The 24380-nt window shown below is 35.5% G+C and overlaps 1 protein-coding gene across 5 annotated transcripts in view; it reads right to left on the bottom strand.

The window, feature by feature from the left end:
* The window catches only part of U2surp (U2 snRNP associated SURP domain containing), a 58258-nt gene that overhangs the window by 19322 nt on the left and 14556 nt on the right, over positions 1-24380 (bottom strand). For 2 of the 5 annotated variants that reach the window (XM_057766718.1, XM_057766715.1), the window contains 19 exons: positions 22888-22986; positions 20813-20927; positions 20251-20384; positions 19445-19512; positions 18847-18941; positions 18728-18763; positions 18555-18637; positions 17449-17614; positions 17062-17273; positions 16092-16135; positions 13017-13121; positions 11383-11449; positions 11146-11309; positions 9230-9392; positions 8760-8839; positions 6935-7022; positions 4675-4797; positions 1413-1569; positions 212-307 (listed from right to left, as the gene is read on the bottom strand). In XM_057766718.1, the coding sequence (XP_057622701.1) occupies positions 212-307; positions 1413-1569; positions 4675-4797; positions 6935-7022; positions 8760-8839; positions 9230-9392; positions 11146-11309; positions 11383-11449; positions 13017-13121; positions 16092-16135; positions 17062-17273; positions 17449-17614; positions 18555-18637; positions 18728-18763; positions 18847-18941; positions 19445-19512; positions 20251-20384; positions 20813-20927; positions 22888-22986 (2095 nt within the window). Of the gene's footprint in view, positions 1-211; positions 308-1412; positions 1570-4674; positions 4798-6934; positions 7023-8759; positions 8840-9229; positions 9393-11145; positions 11310-11382; positions 11450-13016; positions 13122-16091; positions 16136-17061; positions 17274-17448; positions 17615-18554; positions 18638-18727; positions 18764-18846; positions 18942-19444; positions 19513-20250; positions 20385-20812; positions 20928-22887; positions 22987-24380 lie in introns of those variants that run through there. The other 3 variants (XM_057766719.1, XM_057766716.1, XM_057766720.1) reach the window with 2 other exon arrangements.

Raw genomic sequence — 24380 nt, forward strand, 5'->3', positions numbered from 1 at the left:
AAACAAAGGTTTTACATACAAAGAAAATATACACAGGCAAATACAAAGGCACCAGTAATTATTGTAAGAACTCAACTTTCTTCCCCCTCAGCAAGCACTGGGGATTCAACCCAGTGCCTTACACATGCTAGGCAAGCACACTCACTACCAGTGAATACACCACTATCCCAGTACACAACTGCATAAAGCTCAGTATTGGTGACTTACTCACCTTGTGCTTCTAATTCAGATTCATCTACAGCCTCCCATTTTGATGGGGCAACTTTAAATATGGGTTCATTCTTCTTAGAGTCTTCAGTTGCATCCACTATTGAAGAAAAGATTAGCTATATATTAGGGGATGACTCAAACTAATGGGCTTATCAAAAAGCTAATAAAAGTAAGTCCACATGTAGGAAAACACTGACAGCATCAAGGATTATAATTAACATACTTTTTTGCTTCAACCCAATTTTTAAGCAGTGCAAAGCTTTCTTTTACCATAGCAGACACAACCCAAGACCTCTAGGAAATGCCTGAGCCTATGAACACCTCGGAATTATGCTGTTTTCTTATCCACACATACTTATAAACAAGGCACAGTAAAAAAAGTAATAGAAACAATCATGGATGTACTCTGATACCTAAAACTTATGAATTTTTTGGAACTGTCCATTTAATATTTGTAGACCAAAGTTAGCAGCGGGTAATTTTAAGCATGAATAGCAAGGCAGAAAATGGGCTTAGAGGAATTACTGCATAGAAAATCAGGTTAAGCCGGGCGGTGGTGGCGCACGCCTTTAATCCCAGCACTTGGGAGGTAGAGGCAGGCAGATCTCTGTGAGTTCGAGACCAGCCTGGTCTACAAGAGCTAGTTCCAGGATAGGCTCCAAAACCACAGAGAAACCCTGTCTCGAAAAAGCAAAAAAGAAAGAAAGAAAGAAAGAAAGAAAGAAAGAAAGAAAGAAAGAAAGAAAGAAAGAAAGAAAGAAAATCAGGTTATTAAACACTTTAAGCATATGGAGCTGAGAGGAAGAAAAATAAATAATACTTAAATCATTTTCTAAACTAAAAATGCCATACTTGTATCAACACTTTAATGTAATTTTAGACAGGAGAAGAGACAATACTGAGCATCTGACATCATGACTACAATCAACACAAATGTTGCACATAGCTTTAAGACAACTGAGACAAAAGAGGAAAGCTGCTATTATGATAGAAGAGTGGCAGTCCTAAAAAGATGACTGTAAGAAAGCCCTTTCCTTGCCACAGTGAAACATACTGCTAGATATCTGAGTTTCAAATGTCAGAAAAGTAACTTGACACAGTCAGAAACTAAAACATTTCTCCAGAACACCATGTGTGAAATTAAAGCATTCTGGAAATTAAACCTCTTAGTTAGTCTTTAAATGTTTGAAATTGGAACTTACAAGGCACTCCATCCAGATCATCATCAAGACTTTTTATAGGGACTCCATCAAGATCGTCAATGGGAGTAGCATCAATGGGAATCCCATCCACATCTTCCAGAGGCGCACCATCAAGCTCTTCCTCAATGGGAGCACCATCAAGATCATCTGGGACATCCTACATAAACATGCACTACTGTAATATTTTTTGACTTGCTTAAGTCTCTCACTATTAGATTAACAAAATCCAATACCAATCAATGTGGCTGGAGCCAGACACAATGCAAACACACACTTTATTGTCTAGCCAAAGCATCAATCATCTATACGTTTATTTATCTAATATGTACAAAGTGCTTGTTATTGGTGCCAGGTAGCATGTGATGCAAGCATGAACAAAATCAGGTCTGGTTCTTCTGTCAAAGAACTTAGTAAAGGTTTTTGTTGTTTAGAAAAGAACAGAGCAATAGATCAAAAGGGTACATCACCATCTTATACTATATAATAATTAAATTTTACTTAAAGAAGTCAGAAAGTACCCTAAAGTTACACTTAGACTGAGATCTGGTAACACACAAGATCCAGAAAGAACATGTACGAAGACCAGTGGCAGGAAGAACACTGTACCTGAAGAAACTAAAACAAGAGTTTAAGAAGATGGCAGAAAAGTAGCTGTCTCCTCACCAATTGGTGAAGGAGTCAGGGAAATCTACAAAGGAAGAGAAAAACATCCTGGAAAAGAACAGAATCAAATACATGTGCAGCTCAAAGTGTAGTCAAAAGCAATTTACTAACCTCACTAAAGGGTACTGCATACTGAGCCCTCAAAATGCGGCTTCTCAGTAACACTCCCTACTGCAAAACCCCAAAAGGATAGTCAAACCTACAGGTACACAGGCCACACCACAGCAACAGGAAAAGATGAAAGTCAAAGACCGCCCAAAGATCCTAAGTCCTCAACTAGGAAACTCAGATACTGATATAAATTAAAAGTCAGAAGAAACTTTGCAAAGTTTTCTTGTAAAACTAATGAATGATACAAACCAGGCCCTACAGAAGAGTCAGCAGAGAGAAAAATTGTTAAGAAAGTTAACAATATGGCTTTAAAAAATTAGAAATGAAAACCTCAATGAATCAAATAAAATTACAGTAGTGAGTCAGCAAGACGGTATGGCAAGTGAGACACTTGCATCTAGGCTTCAAAATCCAAGTTCAATCCCTGGACAAAGTAAGGTGAGCAAGAGAGGTTGATGAATGTTGAGACGGCTTCTGGCCTCTCTTCGTGAGCTATGGCAACTGCATGCCCGCCCACACCATAAAAAAAATAAATTAAAAAAAAAAAAGAGGTTGGGTTTTTTGTTTTTGTTTTTTTTAAGCTGTGGGGGGCAGACTGGGGAGAGGGCTCAATGGTGCAGAACACTTGCTCTTCCAAGAAAATCTGGGTTCATGCTCAGCACACACAAGGTGGCTCACAACCATCAGCAATTTCAATTCCAGGGGATCTGAGCCTTTTGTCTGATCTCCATGGGCACTACCAGGCATGCATGTGGTACACACACACACACACATGCAGACAAAACACCCAAATGCATATAAATCTAAAGCAAAACAAAACAGTAGGAAGTATCACCAATACTCTACCAAACAGAACAAAGAATATCAGGTATGGAGGACAAAGTGGATGAAATATTGCACTCAAATATCAATAAGGAAAACAAATGAATAAACGATCAAGACCATAAACATCCAAGAACTCTAGGATATGGCCAAGAAGTCGAACCTAATCATCCCTGGGATATAGGACAAATTCAGGTAAGCACTAAAAATACAAGGGATTAATGGATTCAGTGAAATTTAGGAGCAGCAAATTTCACAAATCCAGAAATTTTGAAACACAAAAGGTACTTGGAACCCCTACATGGTCAAGACAATAAAATACAAAGCAAAGTAGCAATAGGTAAGGGGAACATGTCAACTAACCCACAAAGGCAGAAGCACCAGAGTAGTATCTCTCAGCAACCCCAAAGTAGGAGAGCAGCGAATGATATAAATCAAGTTCTGAAAGTAAATAACTGCCAACCATGCTATATCTAGATGTCTTTTAAAACAGCAAATCTGTCTTTTAAACACTGAGAAATAAGAACATTTCAAGACAAGCATAAACTAAGGCAGTTCTAAAGCACCAAACTAGCACTGCAAAAGATATTTAAATACTATATACAAAAAGACAGTCTCAATCACAAGCACTAGGAATGAAAAAAATTTCAGGAAAGGATGAATAAACAAAGAAAAGATAGGAAAGAACTCATCATATCTAACCTGATAAACCAGCAAACCCTGCTCCTAACGGGAAAAACTCAAGAACAATAAAACAGATCAAAACAATGAACAATTAGGATAACAATTAGGAAACCTTTCTCAATAATAACCTTAAACATGAATGACCTCAACTCACCAACAGAGATTCATGTGTTACTACCAGAAATGAAGATGAAAGATTTATAAACCATTTAGGAGGGAAAAAGCAAGAGAATGATGAACACAATTTGGTACCATCAGGTTGCATGATGTATGTTTACTTTTTAAGCTAACTTTAGAAGTTTTTATACAGAGATAATCCCCAACTCTTGATGGCTTGACTTACACTTTTTAAAAGCTTGTAACAGTGAAACACAATACACATTCAGTAGTAACTGTACTTCAAATTTTGATCTTTTCTTAGGGTAGTGATACAGTGTAATGTTGGGCAGTGGCACTTAGTTATGGGTACCAGTCAACCATCTGATCATGTGGACAAACAATATCTATCTACAGTGTTTCATTTTTAAATACAGGTCTTCAGTAAGTTAAATGAGATACTAAATACTTTCTTCTAAACTGGGTTTCCTGTTAGATCATTTTAGCCTAGCTATAGGCTAATTTAAGCTCTATGAGATATTCAAAGTAGGCTAGGCTAAGTGGTCAGGTTCAGTCATATAGGTACAAGTATTCAATGTATCTTTAACTTAATGAAATTTATTTAGATTATGAAGAACCCCTTGTAAGTTGAGGGGCTTCTGTATATTATCTATATTCTACTAATATATCATAGATCTTTTTATGCTAGGAAAAAAAAAACAGCCACCATCACATAAGAACACAACAATGACCTGAATATCCCTGTCATATCTCACATTGACTCCTGGGTTATTTAATGGTAAACAGAGGCATTTTTCACAAAGAAATGTTATATATGTATAAACCTCTCTCTCCCCAGAACAATTTTTAAGTACAGAATACCTACCTCTGTTTCCTTTTCTTCAATGATATTTACAAGTCCTAAGAAAATATTTTGAAGTTTGATCAAAAATGGCTCTGGGTAGATTGCCCAATCTTCCCATGCTCTGAAGCAAGTCATTACCCGTTGCTAAATAAACAGAAAACAGACAGTCAATGACAGTTAAGGTAGTATGTCTCAAATGAGGATAACCAATGTAATTTGATGAATTTTCCTTTAAGTTGCTAGATCATTTTTCTTCAAATTAAAAAAATAATTATATATGTCATTCCCAAGCTTTTTAAAGCAACATTATCTTCCAAGAATAAAGACCTAAAAATACTTGGGGGGGGGCACCACTTGTCTTTTAATTAAGGCCAACTCTTACATTGTCTTTAGTGAATGTGAGCCACATTCTAAAAAGCAATCTCACAGTGCCTTCTGGTAACTAGAAACCAAAGCAATCAAGCTTGACCCTGAATGCATTTGACCCAAAGATGTCTTGTTTAACACTTTTCTTTACACATTTCCTATACTTTTCTAAGAAGTATAACTTATAATCAAAATATAAGACTAAAAAAAATTTAATGGATCTGTTTGAATATTGTAGTGATTTAAATAGGTAAAGCCCCCATAAGACTCATATGTTTGAATGCTTGGCACACAGGAAGTGGCATTATGGCCTTTTGGAGAAAGTGTGTCACTATGGGGGCAGGCTTTGAGGCTTTCTATGCTCAAGTTATGTCCAATATAACACAAAGTCTCCTTCAGCTGCCTGCACATCAAGACACAGAACTCTCAGCTCCTTCAGCTCTTTCTTCTCTGCCTGCAAGCCACCATGCTTCCAGATGATTATGGACTAAACCTCTGAAACTATAAGCCAGGACGAATTAAATAATTTCCTTTCTAAGAGTTGTTATGATCATAGTACTTCTTCACAGCAATAAAACCTTAACTAAGACCAATATCTATATAATGGGGTCATGGGACACTTCCCATACTAAAGAAATTTCTCAACGAAGTCTTCTTCCCACAACAGTATATTCATTTATTCAATTACTACCTTGGGTGGGAGGAGCTTTGACTGGCCTTTTCCTAAGATTGGTCTACAGCTTAAAGTTAAGGCTATTGATTTTTCTTTTAAGAGGTTATTTTAAAAAGAAAAAAAAACTGAATAGGTTTTTTTTCCCCTTCAAAGCAGCTCATTAAAATTATTCTCAGTCTGTCTTAAACATGTACTCATGATTTAAACAAGAACAGTGTCCAGTACTCCTCATACTCCAAGAAATTTTAAATTTTCCACACAACTTCTGAAGATCAAGTTTCCAGATCATTATCAAGGACATTCTCAAGCCACCTTGTGCTCTCACGACTGCACAGCTAATGGTGTCCACTCTATTTCTACCAAGTTCTGCACCCAGACACAGCTGTGAGGAACTGTGTCTCAAATGGCACTCTGCTTTCATAACGACACACTTCACACTAGGGTACAGAAGGGTCTTTCTGCTCTGGTGACAATCTGTGGTAGGTGGCCAATAAATCTAATCAGTCTTCCTATTTTCTGGGGGAGGGAATACAGGCCAATGCTTCAGGTCACCCTGAGATTCTGGAAGAAGTGGTTGGCTGCTGCCTTCCATGCTGTTCCAGATCCTCATCCCAGCTCTAGCATGGTACCTCAGCAGACACAGGGCCAAGTGGCGCACCTCCAGGCTCCATGCCACAGTAGGTGAGGCCACATATCACAACCATCTGCTATACTGAAGCTATCAATGCCCTGAAGATACTTTCTACACAACCATGAATAACCAAAATGCATGTTCCTAATCCAGACAATTTATATATATCATTATAAAACACATGGTCTTCTGAATATGTTCTGTGAGGAGGAAAAAAAAAATCAGTATTAAAAATATTTAAATAAGACTTGAGGACCTGAGTTCAGCTCCCAGCACCTACATCAGTTGGTTCACAATTCCCTGTAACTCTGACTCCAGGGAATCCTATACCTCTGACCTGGATATGCACCTGCACACATGTACACATATCCACACAGAGACACATACACATAATTAAAACTAATAAATCATTAAAGAAAAAATTTAAACTAAGAATATTTAAAAAAATAAAACTAGAAACTGTCTGACAATACAATATTTTAAAGAACTTTGAAGCATAATTTCAATAAGACCAAGTCTTAAATATTATATTTGTCTTACATTCTTTTATAGCCCTCTAATGCCCTCCTCCTCTATAACACACCAGGGCAAAAACAATAAAATATACATACCTTAAAATTTTCAGATTGTAAATGGCCTTGAATTGTACGATAAGTAGCATTGAGGTCTGAAAATATCTGACATAGCTTTGTTTCAAAACTGAAATTCAAACAATACATTCTTTAAAATAGAATTTGTTTAAAAACTCACATTCTCTTCAGCCTGCTAGCCAATGAAAACCTCTCCTGGTCTTAGGGATAAAGCAAATTAAGAAATGTAAAATACCAGTGTCCTTTAGCAAGCAATTTTATATTTAGGATGAATTTAGCCATCTGTCTCTCCTCTTTTGTGTCATATAATAGCAAACTTAAAAGGTAAGTGATGTATAGAAGGAAAAAAAGTATTAGCAGAATTAAAAACCGGGCTCTCTTCTTGATCCCATTCTCCTTCTCTCACCTGCACAAGTACTTACAGACACATATGCATATATACCTAGTATAGGCGAACCTAGGACTTGCTATGTAGCCAAGGATAACCCTGAACTTATCCTCCCACCTCAACATTCCAAGTGCTAGACACATACCACCTCATCTGATTTTATACAGTGCTAAGGACCAAACCCAAGAGTTTGGGGCACACCAGGCAAGCACTCTACAAACTGCACTCCACCCATCCTTAGGTCATCAACTGTGGTTTCAAAGGATCACCTGGACAGAGAACAGACCAGGGGGGATAGAAGGAAAACCAGTTAGGAGACTACTGCTGTAATTCAGATGAGACAATGGGAATACAGGCCAGCAGCCAGGAAAGTGGTGTCAGTCAGCTTCTGGATAGATTATAAAATATGTTTTTATCAATAAATAGTGTTATGGACAAGGTATGGGGTTAAAGAGAAAGAGGGGAGTCTGAGAGACTTCAAAGAGCTAAAGAGACTAAAATGCAAATCAGTTTCTTCCTGACTATAGAGCTTAGCTAGGATGACCTTGAGAGCTGTGGATCCTCCTGCCTCTGCCTCTGGACTGCCAGGATCACAGTGCGCACAACCGGTTTTAAGTGGTGCTGGAGATCAAACCCAGGGGTTCTTCATGTCAAGCAAGCACTCAACCCTGAGTTACAATTCCCAGCCTGGGCCAGAATTTTGAATTTCCTTTTAGAGTCAATTCCTTTCCCTAAGCCTGACTATTTAATAAACACAAATAAAATGCATGGTGGTTCATATTATAATCTCAACACCTGGAAGGTTAGGGCAAGAGAATTGTCACAAGTTTAAGGTCAAGTTTTAAACTTAAGTTTAAGGCTACAGAGTAAACTCTAAGCAATCTGGGTGAGAGTGAGACCCCATTTCATTAAAAAAAAAAAAAAATCAAACAAGAGTAAGCTACATGGCTCAGAAGATTAAAAACATTGCTGTCAAGGAGGACAACTTGAGCTCAATCCCTGGACCCACGTGGTGGAAGGAGAGAATCAACTCCAAGTTGTTCTCTGACATATGTTCAGACATACGTAAACACAAATAAATGTCATTAAAAAGAAAAACTGAAAAAAGTTTTCAAAACAACTAATTTAGCTCACACTGGTTTATTTCAATAAGCATAAGTCTATTTCTTTAAAAATTCTACTAAATTTCTTTTAAATTGTATTTATTATTATTGCTATTATCATCACCATTATTATTATTGGTGTGAGGGTTGAAATCAGGGTCAGAGGAAAACTGTGGAATCATTTCTTTCATTCAAACTTAGTTATCAGGTTTGTATGGCAAGCATCTTTAACCCGTTGAGCCATCTCAATGACCCCTAAAATTAATGAAGAATACTATCAGAACAACCCTCCTTTTTGATCTCCTCATCCTCAAATCCATAATCTCAAGAGTTTCAGCTCGTATCTTATACTTACAATTTCCTATAATATGAAGCATTGGCAACTTTGGCTGAAGAGTTGTACAAAACATCAGAAACCAAATATAACCTGGCAATCTGTAATACAAAATGAGACAAAAGGAAAACATTAGCCAACAGCATACCTAAAAAAAAAAAAAAAAAAAAAAAACAAAAACAAACAAACAAACAAAAAGAAACAAATAAACCTGTACACTCATTCCCTGAAACAGTGACAGAGGCTAAGTTTACGTATAATTTAATAGTAAATACTAATTATTACTATATGAGATCCATCATTGCAAACACAATTTTCGCAGGAATACAACCTACTGATTTACTTACATTTCAACCAGTTTATCAGCCAAAAGAATATATAAAAAATAATTCATCAGTCAAGCTCTTCATGTAAAAATAAGCTTATTCCAAGAAAAAAGTCAACTATTACCCCCATTAACTAATGTTCAGAAAGAGAAGCCATTTCAATACCTTCTTGGGAAGAGGTGTCTTTAAGATGGACAACGACTCAGTAATGCAATCCACTATTTCTTCAGCAGCTTCAGCATTATTAAGACAGAAAACCATGGCATCTCCAATATCATTTTTTCTTGGAGTTAATCCTCGCAAGATTTCTTCTAATTTATCCCGCTGTCTGAATATAAGTTTTTCACTTATAATTATTTAAACATAACATCCCAAATGTTCCAATAACTACTGCTCACAGACTAGGTGAAGTCTGTGAGAGTTTCTTTACATCAGTTACCATGTTTACCTCACAAAAACTAGCTTAAAATCCACTCAGATAAAATGGTTTTAAAGACACCACCACCCATCTACACTTTTTTTTAAAGAACTTATACATAGAGCAGAATATTTTTTCTAAAATTAACAACATATTTTGTGACTTTTTAAAAACTTTAAAATATGTAAATTTCAAATTATGGTCATTTAAAGTCTCCAAAAGTATTCTACTCTTACTAACCCCCATTAAAATAGAAACCGTTCAAGTTCTCCATAGCCTTCCTTTGGAAGAACTATTACTTTAGCACTTCTACAAGGAACTAAGTAGGACTAGCCTTTTCTGTAAGGGAAACAATATTTTAGGTCCTGCAGTCCACATGGTCTCTGAAACACACTTCCTCTACTGCTATTATTCCAAGGCAGCCTTACATACATGTAAAGAAACAAGCACCACTGTGTTTCAAAAAAACTTTATTAGGAAGGCAAGATGGCAAAGTAGGTAAAGGCACTTGCCTCCAAGTCTGATAACCTGTTTCATCCCTAGGACCCACAGTGAAAGGAAAGAAGAGTCCTGCAAGTTGTCCCCTACCTAACCTCCACATGCACGCCACAAGTACGTACACACACACAAATAAGTAAATGTAATAAAAACTTTAACCTTCGTTTACAAAACAAGAAGATAGCTATATTTAGACTAAGGACTAAATCTATAGCTAATGTAATGACCATAAACCTAAAGGAATAAATACACTCAACAACTATAAGACTCCACTGAGCAAACACCCTCACCAAAATGCACTGATGAAATGGGTATTAAGTCTTCCATACTGTGCATCAAGTATGTAACATTACACACTAAAATCTTTTAGCCAACGTTTTCCATGAGGTATGAAAAACTTCTAAACACTTAACATGTCTGTCTTTTAAAATGTAGTTAACTCATTGTACCAGCTCAGAATGAGCACTAACTTTTTTTGTAAGATTTAATTTTTATCTTATGTGTTTGAGTGTTTTACCTCCATGTATGTATATACATACACAACATGCATATCTGGTCTATGGAGAGGCCAGAAGAAGATATTTGACCCTAGAACTGAAGATATAGATGGTTGTTGGCCATCATGTAGATGCTGGGATCTGAACCCAGGCCCTTAGCAAGAGCAACAAGTGCTCTTTTTAGGTGAGCCACCTCTCCCAGTGGACACTAATAATAGTGTTTTCCTACCTGCCATCTCAGAACTACTACATACTATTAGTAGTATTTCCATAGCTCTATATAAAACTATAGAAGTAGTAATGCCTGACCCCACTACACAGTCATTTTTCTTCTTTTATGTTGCACTCTGGCAAAAATTCTCTAGTAATTTAGTGTCTAGGTAATTTCTACAAGAACAGTTAAGTACTGCAATGCTAAAGAAAGAGCTCAACTATGTTTAAGAGATGATCACTAGTTTCCTAAGGAAGAGGTCAAGGTCAACAGGATACACTCTTATTATTTACCACTGTCTTTCTCCAAGATATCTAAAATCATAAAACATGTTACTATTTAACACTGGCAAGTGAAAACACCATTTTATCACATGGCTGAAAGAGCTATAGCAAGACAACTAAAGACAGCGACCAATAGAGCAACTTTCCTGAACACAAAACAGAAAAGCTCTTACTCTTCCTTGAGTGCTCCCTTTTTACTAGGCTCCTCCACAAAGGCTTCGGCCTCTTGCTCTTCTGACATCCCATGAAGGTAAGGATTTAATGGTGGTGGCCTCCAAAAAGATCCATTTTTGAACATACGAAAATCTTCTGTCCGCCATTTAGTTGGAGAATCTCCCTAATAATTATTAGAAAGCTATTAGAAAGCTCTAAAACTCAGAGTTTAAGTCAAAGTAATTGACCCTACTTACCTGCAGAATAGAATAAAGCTTCCACCTGTAGTAAACATGCGCTGGTGTCTGGTTTTCAAATAAGAACCTAAACAGGACAAACAAAACAATAAACACCACATTCTTTAGGAGGGTGCTATCTACTTTAGTGTCTACATGAAACCAGCTACTTGTAAGCCTGAGAGGGAGGGAGGGAGGGAGGGAGGGAGGGAGGGAGGGAGGGAGGGAGGGAGGGAGGGAGGGAGGGAGGGAGGGAGGGAGGGAAGGAGGGAGGGAGGGAGGGAGAACAATTATCAATTAAATAAAACAAATGAGAAATATTATTTGCCCTCTTACTTCTAAAGACCAAAAGCAGAGTCCCTGGGGCATGGAGCTAGGGAAGGGGTCCTTTTATCTTCCATAATATTCACCTTCCCCGTCCCAGACTGCCTTAGAAACTAATATAAACACTCAGAATGACTGATTTTATAATTTAAAAAAAAAAAAAATTTGTTTGGCTGTTTCAGACAGGATCTCTCTATGTAGCCATGGCTGTCCTGGAACTCACTATATATACCAACAAGCTACCCTCCAACTCACAGATATCTGGCTCCGTTTGCCTCCAAAGAGCTAGGACTAAAGGTGTGGACCACCATGCCATAACTGGCATTATTAAGCACAGGTCAGAGAATATTCTCAAATACTAGAGAGGTTTTCTCAGCATGTAACTTGAAAAGCTTTTACCCTATTTAATATAGTATAAAATCAACGTCTTAAGTAAAGTGATTCAGATGACAAATTTCCTTTCAAACTACTTTGCCCAATTCTAGCTTGCTTATGACTCCTTCACTGGAAAGCATAATGAAAGCTATTTTCCTCCAAGACAATGCTAAGAGCTAAATCTTTATGGTCTTAGAATTTTATTCCTGGGGGAAAGACACACACACACACACACACAAACACACACACACACACACACACACACACACTGCTTGTTTGTGTGTATGCATATATGCACATCACAGAACAAAAACAGTCAATGGACAATTTTGGGGGATCTGCTCCCTCTTCCTCCCACATGGGTTTTGTATTTTGAACTCAAGTTGCCAGTTTGGCAGCAAAAGCCCTTAACCCAATGAGCTGTCTCACTAGCCTATTCTTGGAACCTGGAAATATTTTTAATTTCAAGAAAGAAAGAAACAGAGTTAAAAGGCTCCATTTGAGGGTTAGCAAAATATAGAATATAGACATAGACTTTAAAAGGAGCTGGTGTTGATTTTGCCTGTGACTCTCAATACTAAAGTAAGATAAGTACAGGGCAGTCTAGGCTACAGAATGAGATCATCTCACTCTCCCCTTCATCTGCCTCCGAAGTACTCCGAAGTCAGTCCCAAAAGACAAATGAGTTATGATTCTACACCTAAGAGATATGTAGAATAGTCAAATTCACAGAAATACAAACAACAGTGTTTGTGAGGGGTTAGGAGGCCAGACAGATAGATGGAGAGTTACTCTTTAGTGAGTATGGAGTTTCAGTTCTGGAAGGTGAAAAGATGTCTGGAAATGAACGGATAAATGGTAATGCTGTAAAATAATGTGAACGTACTTAACGCCACTTAAAAATAGCTAATGCTAAATTTTGTTAAAGATTTATAACCATAATAAAAGAAGCACACCTGAACATAGGATTGTTGATTTCTCTGTTCATAATCATAGCTTCAAACATTGGCCCTTCACGCACAACAAATTCTATCATTCGGTGTATCAGAGCGAGCAAATTCCTACAACAACAACACAGTTAAAGAAAATGGATTCAGACATACCCCTATATAAAACTACACTTGACCTAAATTACTATAATGGTGCAGTTTTTAAAAAAAATCATTCTGCTGACTAACAGAATTTAATACAAAAAAGCAATCTGGAGCACACATTAAAGGCCTTGTGTATTAAGAGGGGATGGGGCAGGGATGGGTAGAGGAATGGGAAGGAAGGAGAGGTGAAGGAGTATGGGAAGCCACAAGACAGCCTTATAGTAATAGACTGAATTTCCTAAATACCACTTAATATTATTTTCAAAATTCAAAAAAATTAAATTATAAATAACAACTAATTGGACGGCTGCAAATATATATAAAATCAGCAAATTACAATTTGCATGTTACAGCCATCTAAAAATGGATACAATATTTTTTAAAAGAAAATAGTCCTAATACAGACACTTCACAATTATATTAAGATGTTGTAACCATAACTTTAACTTATAAAAATGCAAAACTATTTAACAAATTTAAGAACTGATTTAATAAAAGACCCACCCAAATTCCTGTGTTTCTAGTACACATATACCAGATGGAGTTTTTATTAAATCTGACCTTCAATGAGGCAACATCCCTTTGAAGCACACTTCAAAATTAGCTTAGAATTCCTAATGTGTAATTCTGCCTGCACAGAACCAATCAATGAAAAAATTATATTGTAAAGCCACGAGTCCTACCCTTTACAAAACAAGGGACATGGTGAGATGCCCACTTCTGAAATGCTTATTCCAAAAAGATATGAGCTACTGTTTATTAAGTCACTTTATTGGTTGCACTCACAGGAAGAATTTTATTTTTTAAATCTGAAAATAAAATCTTCAATAAAAGATTCCAAACTAATTTCGGACCGACTACTATGTCAGCAGAAACAACTCTGCTTACGTATCCATAAGCTGCTCTTGACCTCCTTGTCACCAGTCCCTAAGTACAAAGTTGGCAAGTCCAACTGGGAAGAGCAAAAGGATACTGGCTCTTGGTATAAGACACACATAAATTACATTTTGGGCATTCTTGGCTCAATTAAGTCCATGTAAAACTGCTAAAATATAAATATTGTTATAGAAGACAGATTTTTTTGAGGGGGCTCTATAATACTTTGCTTCAAAGTACCTGACAGTGAAATAATCTTTTATACTGACTATATTTTCTAAAGTTTTCAAACAAGCCTACTCAAATGGACACCAATATTTTTATATAGTAAAAAAAATAATTCTAAAGGTCAAAAAATTATATGGAAGTTTAAATCTTTACAAAGGGGAAATTATTCATTTGGAACTATCAATTCAACTTCAAACTATTCTAAAAAATCGTAATTTTAACTTAAAAATTCTCCTCACAAAAGTATTAACTGCTGTACGGATATGCAGTACTGCTCCCAACTGAGAAGGAACTCAGGACCCATGCAGTCTCTGGCACTGTTTAGAAAGGGGCCATGCAGATATTACTAGTTCTAAAATCCCCACTGCTATAAGGCAAATTAAAACTCAGGGAAGTTTCAAGTGCAAATCATAATACATGACCAATTTACCATGTGGATAAACATTATAGACCCAGAGACGTCTATAAATGCAGTCAAAAACAACTTGACTTCAGCAGTTTAAGGAACATGAAAAATGGTTTATCAAGTTTAAAACCAAATGATTCATTCTAATGGTAAGTCAAGACTTTTCAGCAAAATATATACACAAAATTTGCTTAGAAATAAGTTGAGTCACACATAAAATTACTGGACATATTTTTGAATGCTAAAAAAATACTTTCCCTGTGAACATTTTAACAGTGGAAAAATAACCCACTATAGTTTTAAACAGGCTTGTAACTGATAAAAATCTATCTTTATAAAATTACAACTTTAAAGAAAATTAAAATATTTCATAACTATTTAAAATCAAAATCTGACAATCAGTTGTTGCTGTCTTGGAATCAAGAGTAAAACGTAATCATAGTCTTCCCTTAAGGATTATGTAATTTTCTTATTTGAAAAATGACTTTTTTTAAAAAACAAAACATAACAGTGTAGTACAAAAATGTTATATTTTAAAGTGCATTATTTTATTTTTAAACAGCAATTATCTTATTCTGAGCAACCACAACAAAAAAAAAAGTCTCTCAGTTATAATAAAACCACAGTTATCGGAGTCGATCGTACCAATGTCTGGTCAAAAACTGTATACTTTCCCAATCCATCCCATGATGTTTTCCTGGTCCCCCGCTGCCGCAGACAGTTCAGCTGGTGTTGCTCACCAAGGCCAATGTCAAAGAGAATTTGGAATTCTTTTGTGTTCATTTATTATTCAACCAGTGTTGTGTTCCTGTGTTTGGGAAAAGGCTGAGCTTGACTGAGCAAGAGCACACCTACAGCATGATTGTTCTTCATTAGCAATGTATTAAAAAAAGAAAAAAGGGGAAGACTAAAAAAATCCTAATATGTCTAGTGTCCATGAAGACAATTAGAATTTCTTCTCAAATCAATTACAAAAAAAAAAAAAAAATACAACTGCACCTCCTATAAGATCTAAAGCTAAGACTGTATATTAAATGCAGATAATCCAGAAACCAAGAGAAAAGTAATAGATTGGTTCAAATTGTAACAATATCTAAAATTTAAGACACATTTTATTTAAAATGCCTATTTTTCCCTTCACAATAGTTTTAAATTACCAGACCAACAATTCCACATTAATCTATTTAAACATTCTAACTTCTAAAGCTATTTAGCTCTCTAAAGTGGTAACAATAAAAACAAAAGAAAAGATGACATAAAATTGCAAAGTGTACTAGACTCATTTAATTTATACGTATCCCCCAAAAGCACTGGGAAGGAACCATTGCTCAGTCAAGATAATACCTTTTCCTCAACACCATTTCTTTTCAATTCAGAAGGGGATATTGTCTATATTTAGATCAGTAATAATAAAGAAAAACATGTACCTTTCTGTTGGGATAACCACTTTGACTATGGCTTGCGACAGAGTCTGTATATGAAGTCACATCAGATAATAAACATAGAATATGTGAGTATTGTTAACAAGTAACAAGCAAAAATATACATAATGCATTGAAAACACTACACATCTAATCACAAGTTCTGCAGGCTATCACTGCATCGGAAGTAATTATACGCTACGCAATTACATAAATGCAAATGGATGTGTTCACAGTGAACAATTAATGTTCACCAAATGCAAAGAATCAGAACATTCCTGCCAGAATGCACATCAATGCACTGAATAGGTACTACACTGAGAATTATCAGATAAAGATTTTAATTTGTGAAATAATTAACTGTTTGCCTCTGACCATACAGTTTGCTACTTTGTTCCCAAGCCTTTAAAACCAGCCCTGTGATTTCAAGTGTAATTAACTCGTAACAGAACCAACAAATTCTTACAACTTGAAATTAAGTTGGTTTTATGTTTAATAAAGAAAAATACTCACCCTTTGCTTTTACTAGATTAGTTAACTATTTCTGAAATACCATATACGCTGTTATAAAGTCTACTACCTCAAAAACTTGAAAGCTAAGTTAGTTTGCTGCCATCTAAGCAATTAACTATTTAGGTGTTTTTTCTTCTAATTAAAAAATCTCTTAACCAAATAAAAGCTAGCATGTTCTTAGAACAAAGAAAATTCAAACACTGAATTCAAGCAAATCTGAATACAACACTGGATGGGGGAGGGGCTTACTGAGTGGTCAAAAGGGAATGGTAGCCACAAATAAAAATATGACCTAATGATTCAATATAGGGTTTCCATGGACTAAGGCAGGGAACATATCTACTTATTTCTTTATGAGTTGCCAGAGTAACAAACATAATTCTATAAAATTGTTGAAAAGAAATACTACCACAGATTTAGTATTTACATATTAGATGCAGCTCTATGTACATTTTTAAATTACCTTCTCGAAATCCTCCTTGTTTTTAGGTGGTGGTAACATGGGCGCATTGGGGTTTTTTAATCGCTCTCTAGGCTGCGCATTAAAAGGCAGTCCGGATGGAGGTGGGGGAAGTGTGTGTTCCATCATAGAAGGCGGAATGTATATTGGATGTGGAGGAATAGGTACAGCTTTACCCCAACCTAACTTCATTTCAAAAGACATAATCATTTTCCCTACAAAAGAAAAAAGTTACTTTAACAAACCTCCAGAAAAGAAAGCATTTCTGGTAACTTAAATTAAATTTCCTTAATAGGCTTTCAAATTTGACATAAATTCGAAGTATAATTTTTGTGAATAATCTATACCAAAGAAATATCTAAATTCTATAGATGGACCACAGAACTTTACCATTTAAATTTTTTAGAGCTCTTTCAGCATCTCTTCTATTCATAAAAGCCACAAAGCCACAATTTCTTTCTCTTGCTCTTTCTTCATCAGTTCTAGGCCACATAATTTTTACACTAGCTAATGGTCCAAATCTTCCAAATTCTTGGCATAGCATTTCTTCATTCATCTATCAAAAGATGAGAGCGTTTGGTTATGTAACACAAAGGAAGGGAGGGGCAAAAATTCTATGCAGTTCAGAAAGCAAAATTTTTACAAAGTAAAAAGCAACATATTAATGCTACAGTATTGCATTTAAATTCTAGAAACTCAAAACAGGTGAAACCCTGTCCTACCACAGTATCTGCATTATTTTCATATTAGAAGTCTTCTATTTTACTTAAGTAAGTAGCTAGGGTTTAGGGTCTTAGAGCTACTGAAACCAAAGTCATGTCTGAATTCTCTTCTTGTCTGAAGATCTTGGAACCCACAAATCTATTTGGCAGTAGTTTATATCTATAAATTGAGCAGCATTTCAAGCAACAATGGGGGAGTGCACCTGTCGATAATGGAAGGAAAACCAGAGTGCACAGCTTTCCGGTCTCTAGTACCCATCTACCAGGGTGATCAAGAACAGAATCAGAAAACAGTACATACACAGCAGGGTCAAATGTATAATTTTTTTTCAACAAAATATTTCATCTAACCTACCATATTCCCCAAAACATACTAACCAAACTGAAGCAGAGAAATTAAAACATTGAAGCCAGTGTGGTATCATGCTGCAGAGGGGAGGTGGGAAACAGGAAGAGCCCAAGCTCCAGTTAAAGCAGGAAAACAAGGCAAAAAGGGAAAAGCACAAGGAGGAAAAGAAATGGAACTCCGTAAGAAAGCAATCTATACATCCGAAAAGGCCCTCAAAGAACACTGTCTAGTTACTAAAAGGGAAGACATGTCTTCAAGAATGTACAGGAAACAATTTGGATCTAACCAGTAAGTCCCAAGTTTACAAAACAATTATTAAATAATAATTCCATCAGCTTTGTCAGCTTCACAACCTAAATTTTAGTTTCCTAACTAACAATAAAAATAAACATAAGCCAACACCGGCTTTATTTTACTTATTTTACCTGTGGATTAATGTTTCCAAGGTATAAATTAGTAGTACTTGGATCTCCTACATCATGTGAGCCAGGTGCATAATCATCAAGAACTAAAACAAGGGAGAAAAAAAAAATTATACCCTGTGAAATACAAAGCTGAAACAATTTCTATTACGTAAAAAAGCAAAAAACTGTATTACCACCAGATGATCGATTTCTTCTTGAAGGCACATCCACTGAAAGAAAAAAAAACAAAACAACTCTTAGTTTTTAAGATAATAAATCATAAATAATGTATATTAAAATAAACATCACTTACTAGAACGCCGCTGACCATCAGAATCTGACTGAGGAGGCTCAAATCGACTTAACCTGCCCTTTGTTTTATGTCTCTCATCACGTTCTTCCTGAATTCTGTTGAAAATATTTATAGTCAACTTAGAGTAAGCCACATTCATATTTGGTAACAGAGCTTATCTAAGTAACATCTTCAAAAAATTGAATGTATTTGCATTACCAGTAATTATAACCAAGACTAGTGAGCCCATCAAATTGCAAGACAGGAACAAGTACATCTCTACAAGTCCACACTGAACAATAATGCCTCTTTTGGGGTGAAAAGAAAATCCAACATGAAACTACTGCTTACATTTTTGCTCTTAATAGATTTGATGACCTCTACCCTTGTGAATAACTAGGATTCCAGATAAGAAATAAACCAACTGCATTAAATCTACAATTACAAGCAGCAATGGACACTGACCAAATGCTAGTTGACTCTCAAGCACATGTTATCATCTATTGTTGCTAGAGTAAGCTCACTTGCAAGCCAGCTGATAATAACTAGTATACATACCGACATCTCGAATTATCAGTCCAGTATGCCTATCATAGAGAATTTTCCATATAAAACTTACTGTTTTAGTTCTTCTTTGAAAAGTTCCAAATTGCTTTTTTTCTTTTCTTTCTCCCCTTTCTTCAGTGGCTATGAAGAATATGATAAGTTATAGTTGAAACAAAGAAGATTAAACAAATTTATGATTTCTTTTGGCAGCGATAAAAATCTTCTAGAATTGCAAAAAAGCAATTTTTGGAAAACTGTGAATATACTAAGAATCCACCTAATTACATAAATTTGAAGCAAATTTTAAGGCGTGTGAATTACATAGCAATAAAGCTGTTACATTTTAATTGCTTCCAGCGCTATCTTAACAACCACTCAAGAAAAACAAAATCAATTACATCACTATTTAATGTATCATATTTAATTAACTAAATGTGGCTCCAAGTGACTTGATCCCACATATATCAACCTATTGTCCTCTGTAAAACTCCTATTTCCAATGAATAAAAAACTCTATAATGAGAAATTAAAAGATATATCAGCTCTGACAGTAATCCCCAAGAAGTTCTAAAACCATCCTAAGAAACATGTACACATTGCTAATAATTTTAGGTTCTTAGTTCAGAACTGTTTAAAAGAACATTACCCTACATTTACAACAAAAATTTTGACTTGCAATATATGAATACAGTATCAAATGTTCAACGAGTACTATTGCCATGTCCTAACCTAATCTACCATGAGTTATTGAGTTAGACAACATCAAAACTCAACACCTACTCCAAGACTTAAAAAAATTTTCTTGCCGAGAATACACTCAAAATACTAATGACAATGCCAGCTTCTAAAATGAATGCTCAATTATTAATAATTACTTACAGGTTTTTTCGTTTCAATCACAAGAAGAGATGGTGGCCTTTCATTGGATGACTGATTTGGAGGATTTTTTTGATCTGCAAATCTTGAAGATGGCTTATAGATTTTACCTCTTTTTTCATCTGTTTCATGTTCATCTGAAATTTAAAATGCTAAGTTGTAAAACTAATTTCATATAATTTTTGTTTTTGCTATTTTTATTTAAGAAGAAAATTAAGATGTTTTTAATATTAAGATTTGAATGTGAAATTAAATTTACATTATTACCATTCTACCAGCCACGGTTTAATCCTTTATAGCAAAACTATGAAAGATTAAATTTTCTGTAATATAATCTGCTTTTTTTTAAAAAAGTTTGGCACTAAGTTTTTTATTAACTGCTTCATACAGTTCTGTTAATCACATTCAGTATCTCTTCATTACTCCATATTTGGGGATTTATTTTGCTACTTAATTTAACCACCAGAGGGTGCTAATAGAAAAAGAAATGTGAAACTCAAGTCTTCCATAACATATGTGCTGCTGTGCCATCCAAGCTTTGTTCAGTCTAGATCTCTGGACTCACCTTTAGCTGCATTAACAACCCCGCCTCGAACAAATGTTTTCACTTTATTACCATCACTTCCTTCAAAAGCAGCAAGAAATTCCTCATAAATTTCAGCAGCTGCCTTTTCATCCTCCTAAATACATAACCAGATATTAGTGACATAAAAACTGCTGTGTGGATGTGACTTGTTTTTTGGTTTTGGTTTGAGACACGATTTCACTATGTAGCCCAGGCAGACCTGAACTCAATATGCAGACCAGACTAGTCTGGAACAGAGATCTGCCGCTTTCACCTACCAAATGCTAGGATAAAAGACAAATGCCACTATGTAGAAGACAGCTCAACAAAGAGCAATGGCTCTTCTTCCTGAGGACCTAGGTTCCAGTACCCACATGACAGCTCACAACCATCTATAACTCCAGTCCTCGGGGATCAACTCCCTCTTCTCAAGTCTATGGGACCAGACACACAAAGGGCACAAAAATAAAAAATATACAAGCAGGAAAAACACCCATACACATAAAAGAGAAAAACAAAATGAGTCTCTTCTTTCCCAAATAATTCTAATATCTACAACTTGGTAGACTTTGGATATTACCAAAAATTATATGCTAAATATTTAAAATATAAGGCTTTGCTCCTTTACTTGAAATTCAGAGAAGCAGAAAGTAACTCACCAAATATGGGTAAGCAAGTAAATGTATTTAAAGACAGTTCAAGAGTCAAACTGTAAGAGAAATGACTAAATAAAAACATATTAACCTATTAGCATTTAAGAAGTCCTCCAAAGTATGATGACTGAATTCATCAAATATAAAAATTTCATTCTCAAATAACTGAAGATCAATAGAAGCAAAGACACAGTGCTTATTTCTAACCTGGCATTAAAGAAAAAACTAGAAGAACTAACCTTCTCAGCTATACATCATCTAAATGTCATATATATACACACACACACCAAGCTGGGTATGGTCATGCATGCCTAGGTGAAAGCAGGAAGACAGAGTTCCTGACCAGCCTGAGCTGCATAGCGAGAATCTACCTCAAAAATCCAAATCAAACAAATCAAGAAAGAAATACATCCCAATAACAAGTAGAAAATTGTACTCAAGAAAGGGTAAACATATCAGTAAAAGGAGTGGCTAGTGTCAGAAGGAGATACATGGACTTTCCCATAAATGAAACTGCATAACCACTATTTGAAAAGAGATAAAATGAAATCAATTCTTTGCGTTATATGTCAGGAAAAACTGCATAAAGATTAAAATTTCTTAAAAATGGAAACAACCCTAGGAATTCACTGGGATTCTCCTAAGAATGCAGATTCTATAAGAAAATACAGGGAAATTCTTCTATAAGTCAGAAATGGAAAAGTAAGGAAAACAAGAAATCATGGGGGAGACTGGCAACTGATTATAACAGGTTTTACAAGAATAAAGCAGAAGAAAAATAAAAAATACAATGGAAGGAGGCTACTCAACTGTATTCCCACTGAAAGAACTGCGAAGTCAACACTACATTGAGGTATTATTTCCACACTACAGACTGGCAAAGACCCCGTCAATAGGATTCACCACATGCAAGTGTATGGGCTGGGGCCCTCACTTTTACTAAAACACCATTCACTCCAACAATCTCCCCTTTCAGGAGTCACAAAAGAAAAAAAAAGTACCTATTCATAAAAAGCATTTGTACTATAATATCCAAAGAGCAAAACCACAAATCCCTCAATAGGCTTTTAAATGAACAGACTATTAAGCCATAAAAATGTAGACTTTTTCTATCCTACAAGTAGCCACAAAGATAACATTTGGTTAAAAAGGTAAATGGAGTTAAGTACTCTCACTCTACAGCATGTTATTTCAAGGGAAATGGGACGATACAGTATACACACACAAACACACACTTTGACAAAAAGAACACATCAAAAGGTAACTAATCATCACACAGAGGACAGGCAGAGAAGCTGAGCTCCTCTGTGTGTGTGTAGAGTTGCAAACATCTAAGAAGTAAACTCTTCAGGAGACATGGCTTCTACTGCTCCCTTACACAATCATTTCCAAGTACAACCTAAAATACACTTCAAACATTACCTTTTTCTTCAGTTCCTCTTGTTCCTTCTTACTTAAAGTTCGCTTTGCTGTGCTCATTTTTCCAATACTGAATGCTTTAAGCTTGTTTTCTAGAAGAGGCTATGAAAAGAAACAAAAAGATTGTCTTTACATACAAATTTTAACATTACCTATGAATTTAACACATTTGAATTGACAACCAAGTCTTTAAAAGAGTTACTGTTTTAAAGTATCAATGCAAAGAAAAGCTAGGGTTACTCCAAGCAGATGCTATCTCAGGCTGGGTCTGTAAATACCCACTCATTGAGGAATGTTTATTTCCTAACTCTAGGCTTTTTTAAGAGGAAAAAGAGGTTAAAATAACAAAGAAACAGAAATCAAAGTGTAGTTGGGTTTTTTACTCTTTGGAGGCCCACCACCCAGCTCCCAAATAAATACACAGAGACTTATTCTTAGTTATGAATGCCCAGCCTTTAGCCTGGCTTATTTCTAGTTAGCTTTTCTAACTTAAATTATTCAGCTCCTCTTTAACTACGTTTTGCCTCTGGGCTTTTTACCTTTCTTTATTCTACATATCTTTCTTTCCTTCTTACTCCATGGCTAGCCCCAGGTGCCCTCTTCTCCTTTTCCACTCTTCGCTCTTCTTCCCTAGATTTCTATATATTCTCTCTGCCCACCAGCCCCACCTGTTTCTCTTTCCTGCCCAGCTATTGGTCATTCAACTCTTTATTAGATCAAAAGGGCAGGCAAAGTTAAACAAATGTAAGAAAAAAAGAATGCAACACATCTTTGCATCATTAAACTAAACAAATATTCCACATCATAAACGAATGTAACACATCTTAAACTAAGATTCCACAATACCAAGACTTAGAACAAAAACAAAAGCATAGAGGGAAAATATAGACATCTCCAGGCAAAAGTAGCAATGACAGAAAACAGATCCTCAAGTGAGAGGGTCATAAATTTCTACTCTCAGGAAGCCATCTGTAAGTTCCAATTCAGGTATAACAAATCACATCACACCCTTTTATAACCTGACTAAGGACCTTATTTATCAAAAATATTGGTATTAACATAATTTCATTTTCTTTGCTGAGAATGTACCATCTACTACAAATTTCAGTTGTCAGTATATATAAAACTCTATCAATAATTTTTGAACAATAAATGAGTAATCTGAAAATCCAAAATCTCCATACCACAAGTGGAAGGTTCCATACCTGATCTCAAGGAACAGGTTGCAGTCAAAAGCTAGGTGCAAAATACTGTGTAACAAATTACCTTTGGGCTGTATGTATAAGATATATACAAAACTGAGATGGATTTTATGTTTAGACTTTAGTCCTATGACCAAGATACCTCAGATAGAAGAAAATATTCAAAAGGCAAAATCTAAAAATAAAATAAAATAAAAAAATAAAATTACAAAATCTAAAACACTTCTTATGCTAAGCAAATGAGTTACTCAACTGTTGTAAGAACACTGTATCTGGCAGCACTGAGACCCAGTG

Source organism: Chionomys nivalis, chromosome 4 (assembly GCF_950005125.1).
Source record: "Chionomys nivalis chromosome 4, mChiNiv1.1, whole genome shotgun sequence".
Classification (NCBI taxonomy): Eukaryota; Metazoa; Chordata; class Mammalia; order Rodentia; family Cricetidae; genus Chionomys; species Chionomys nivalis.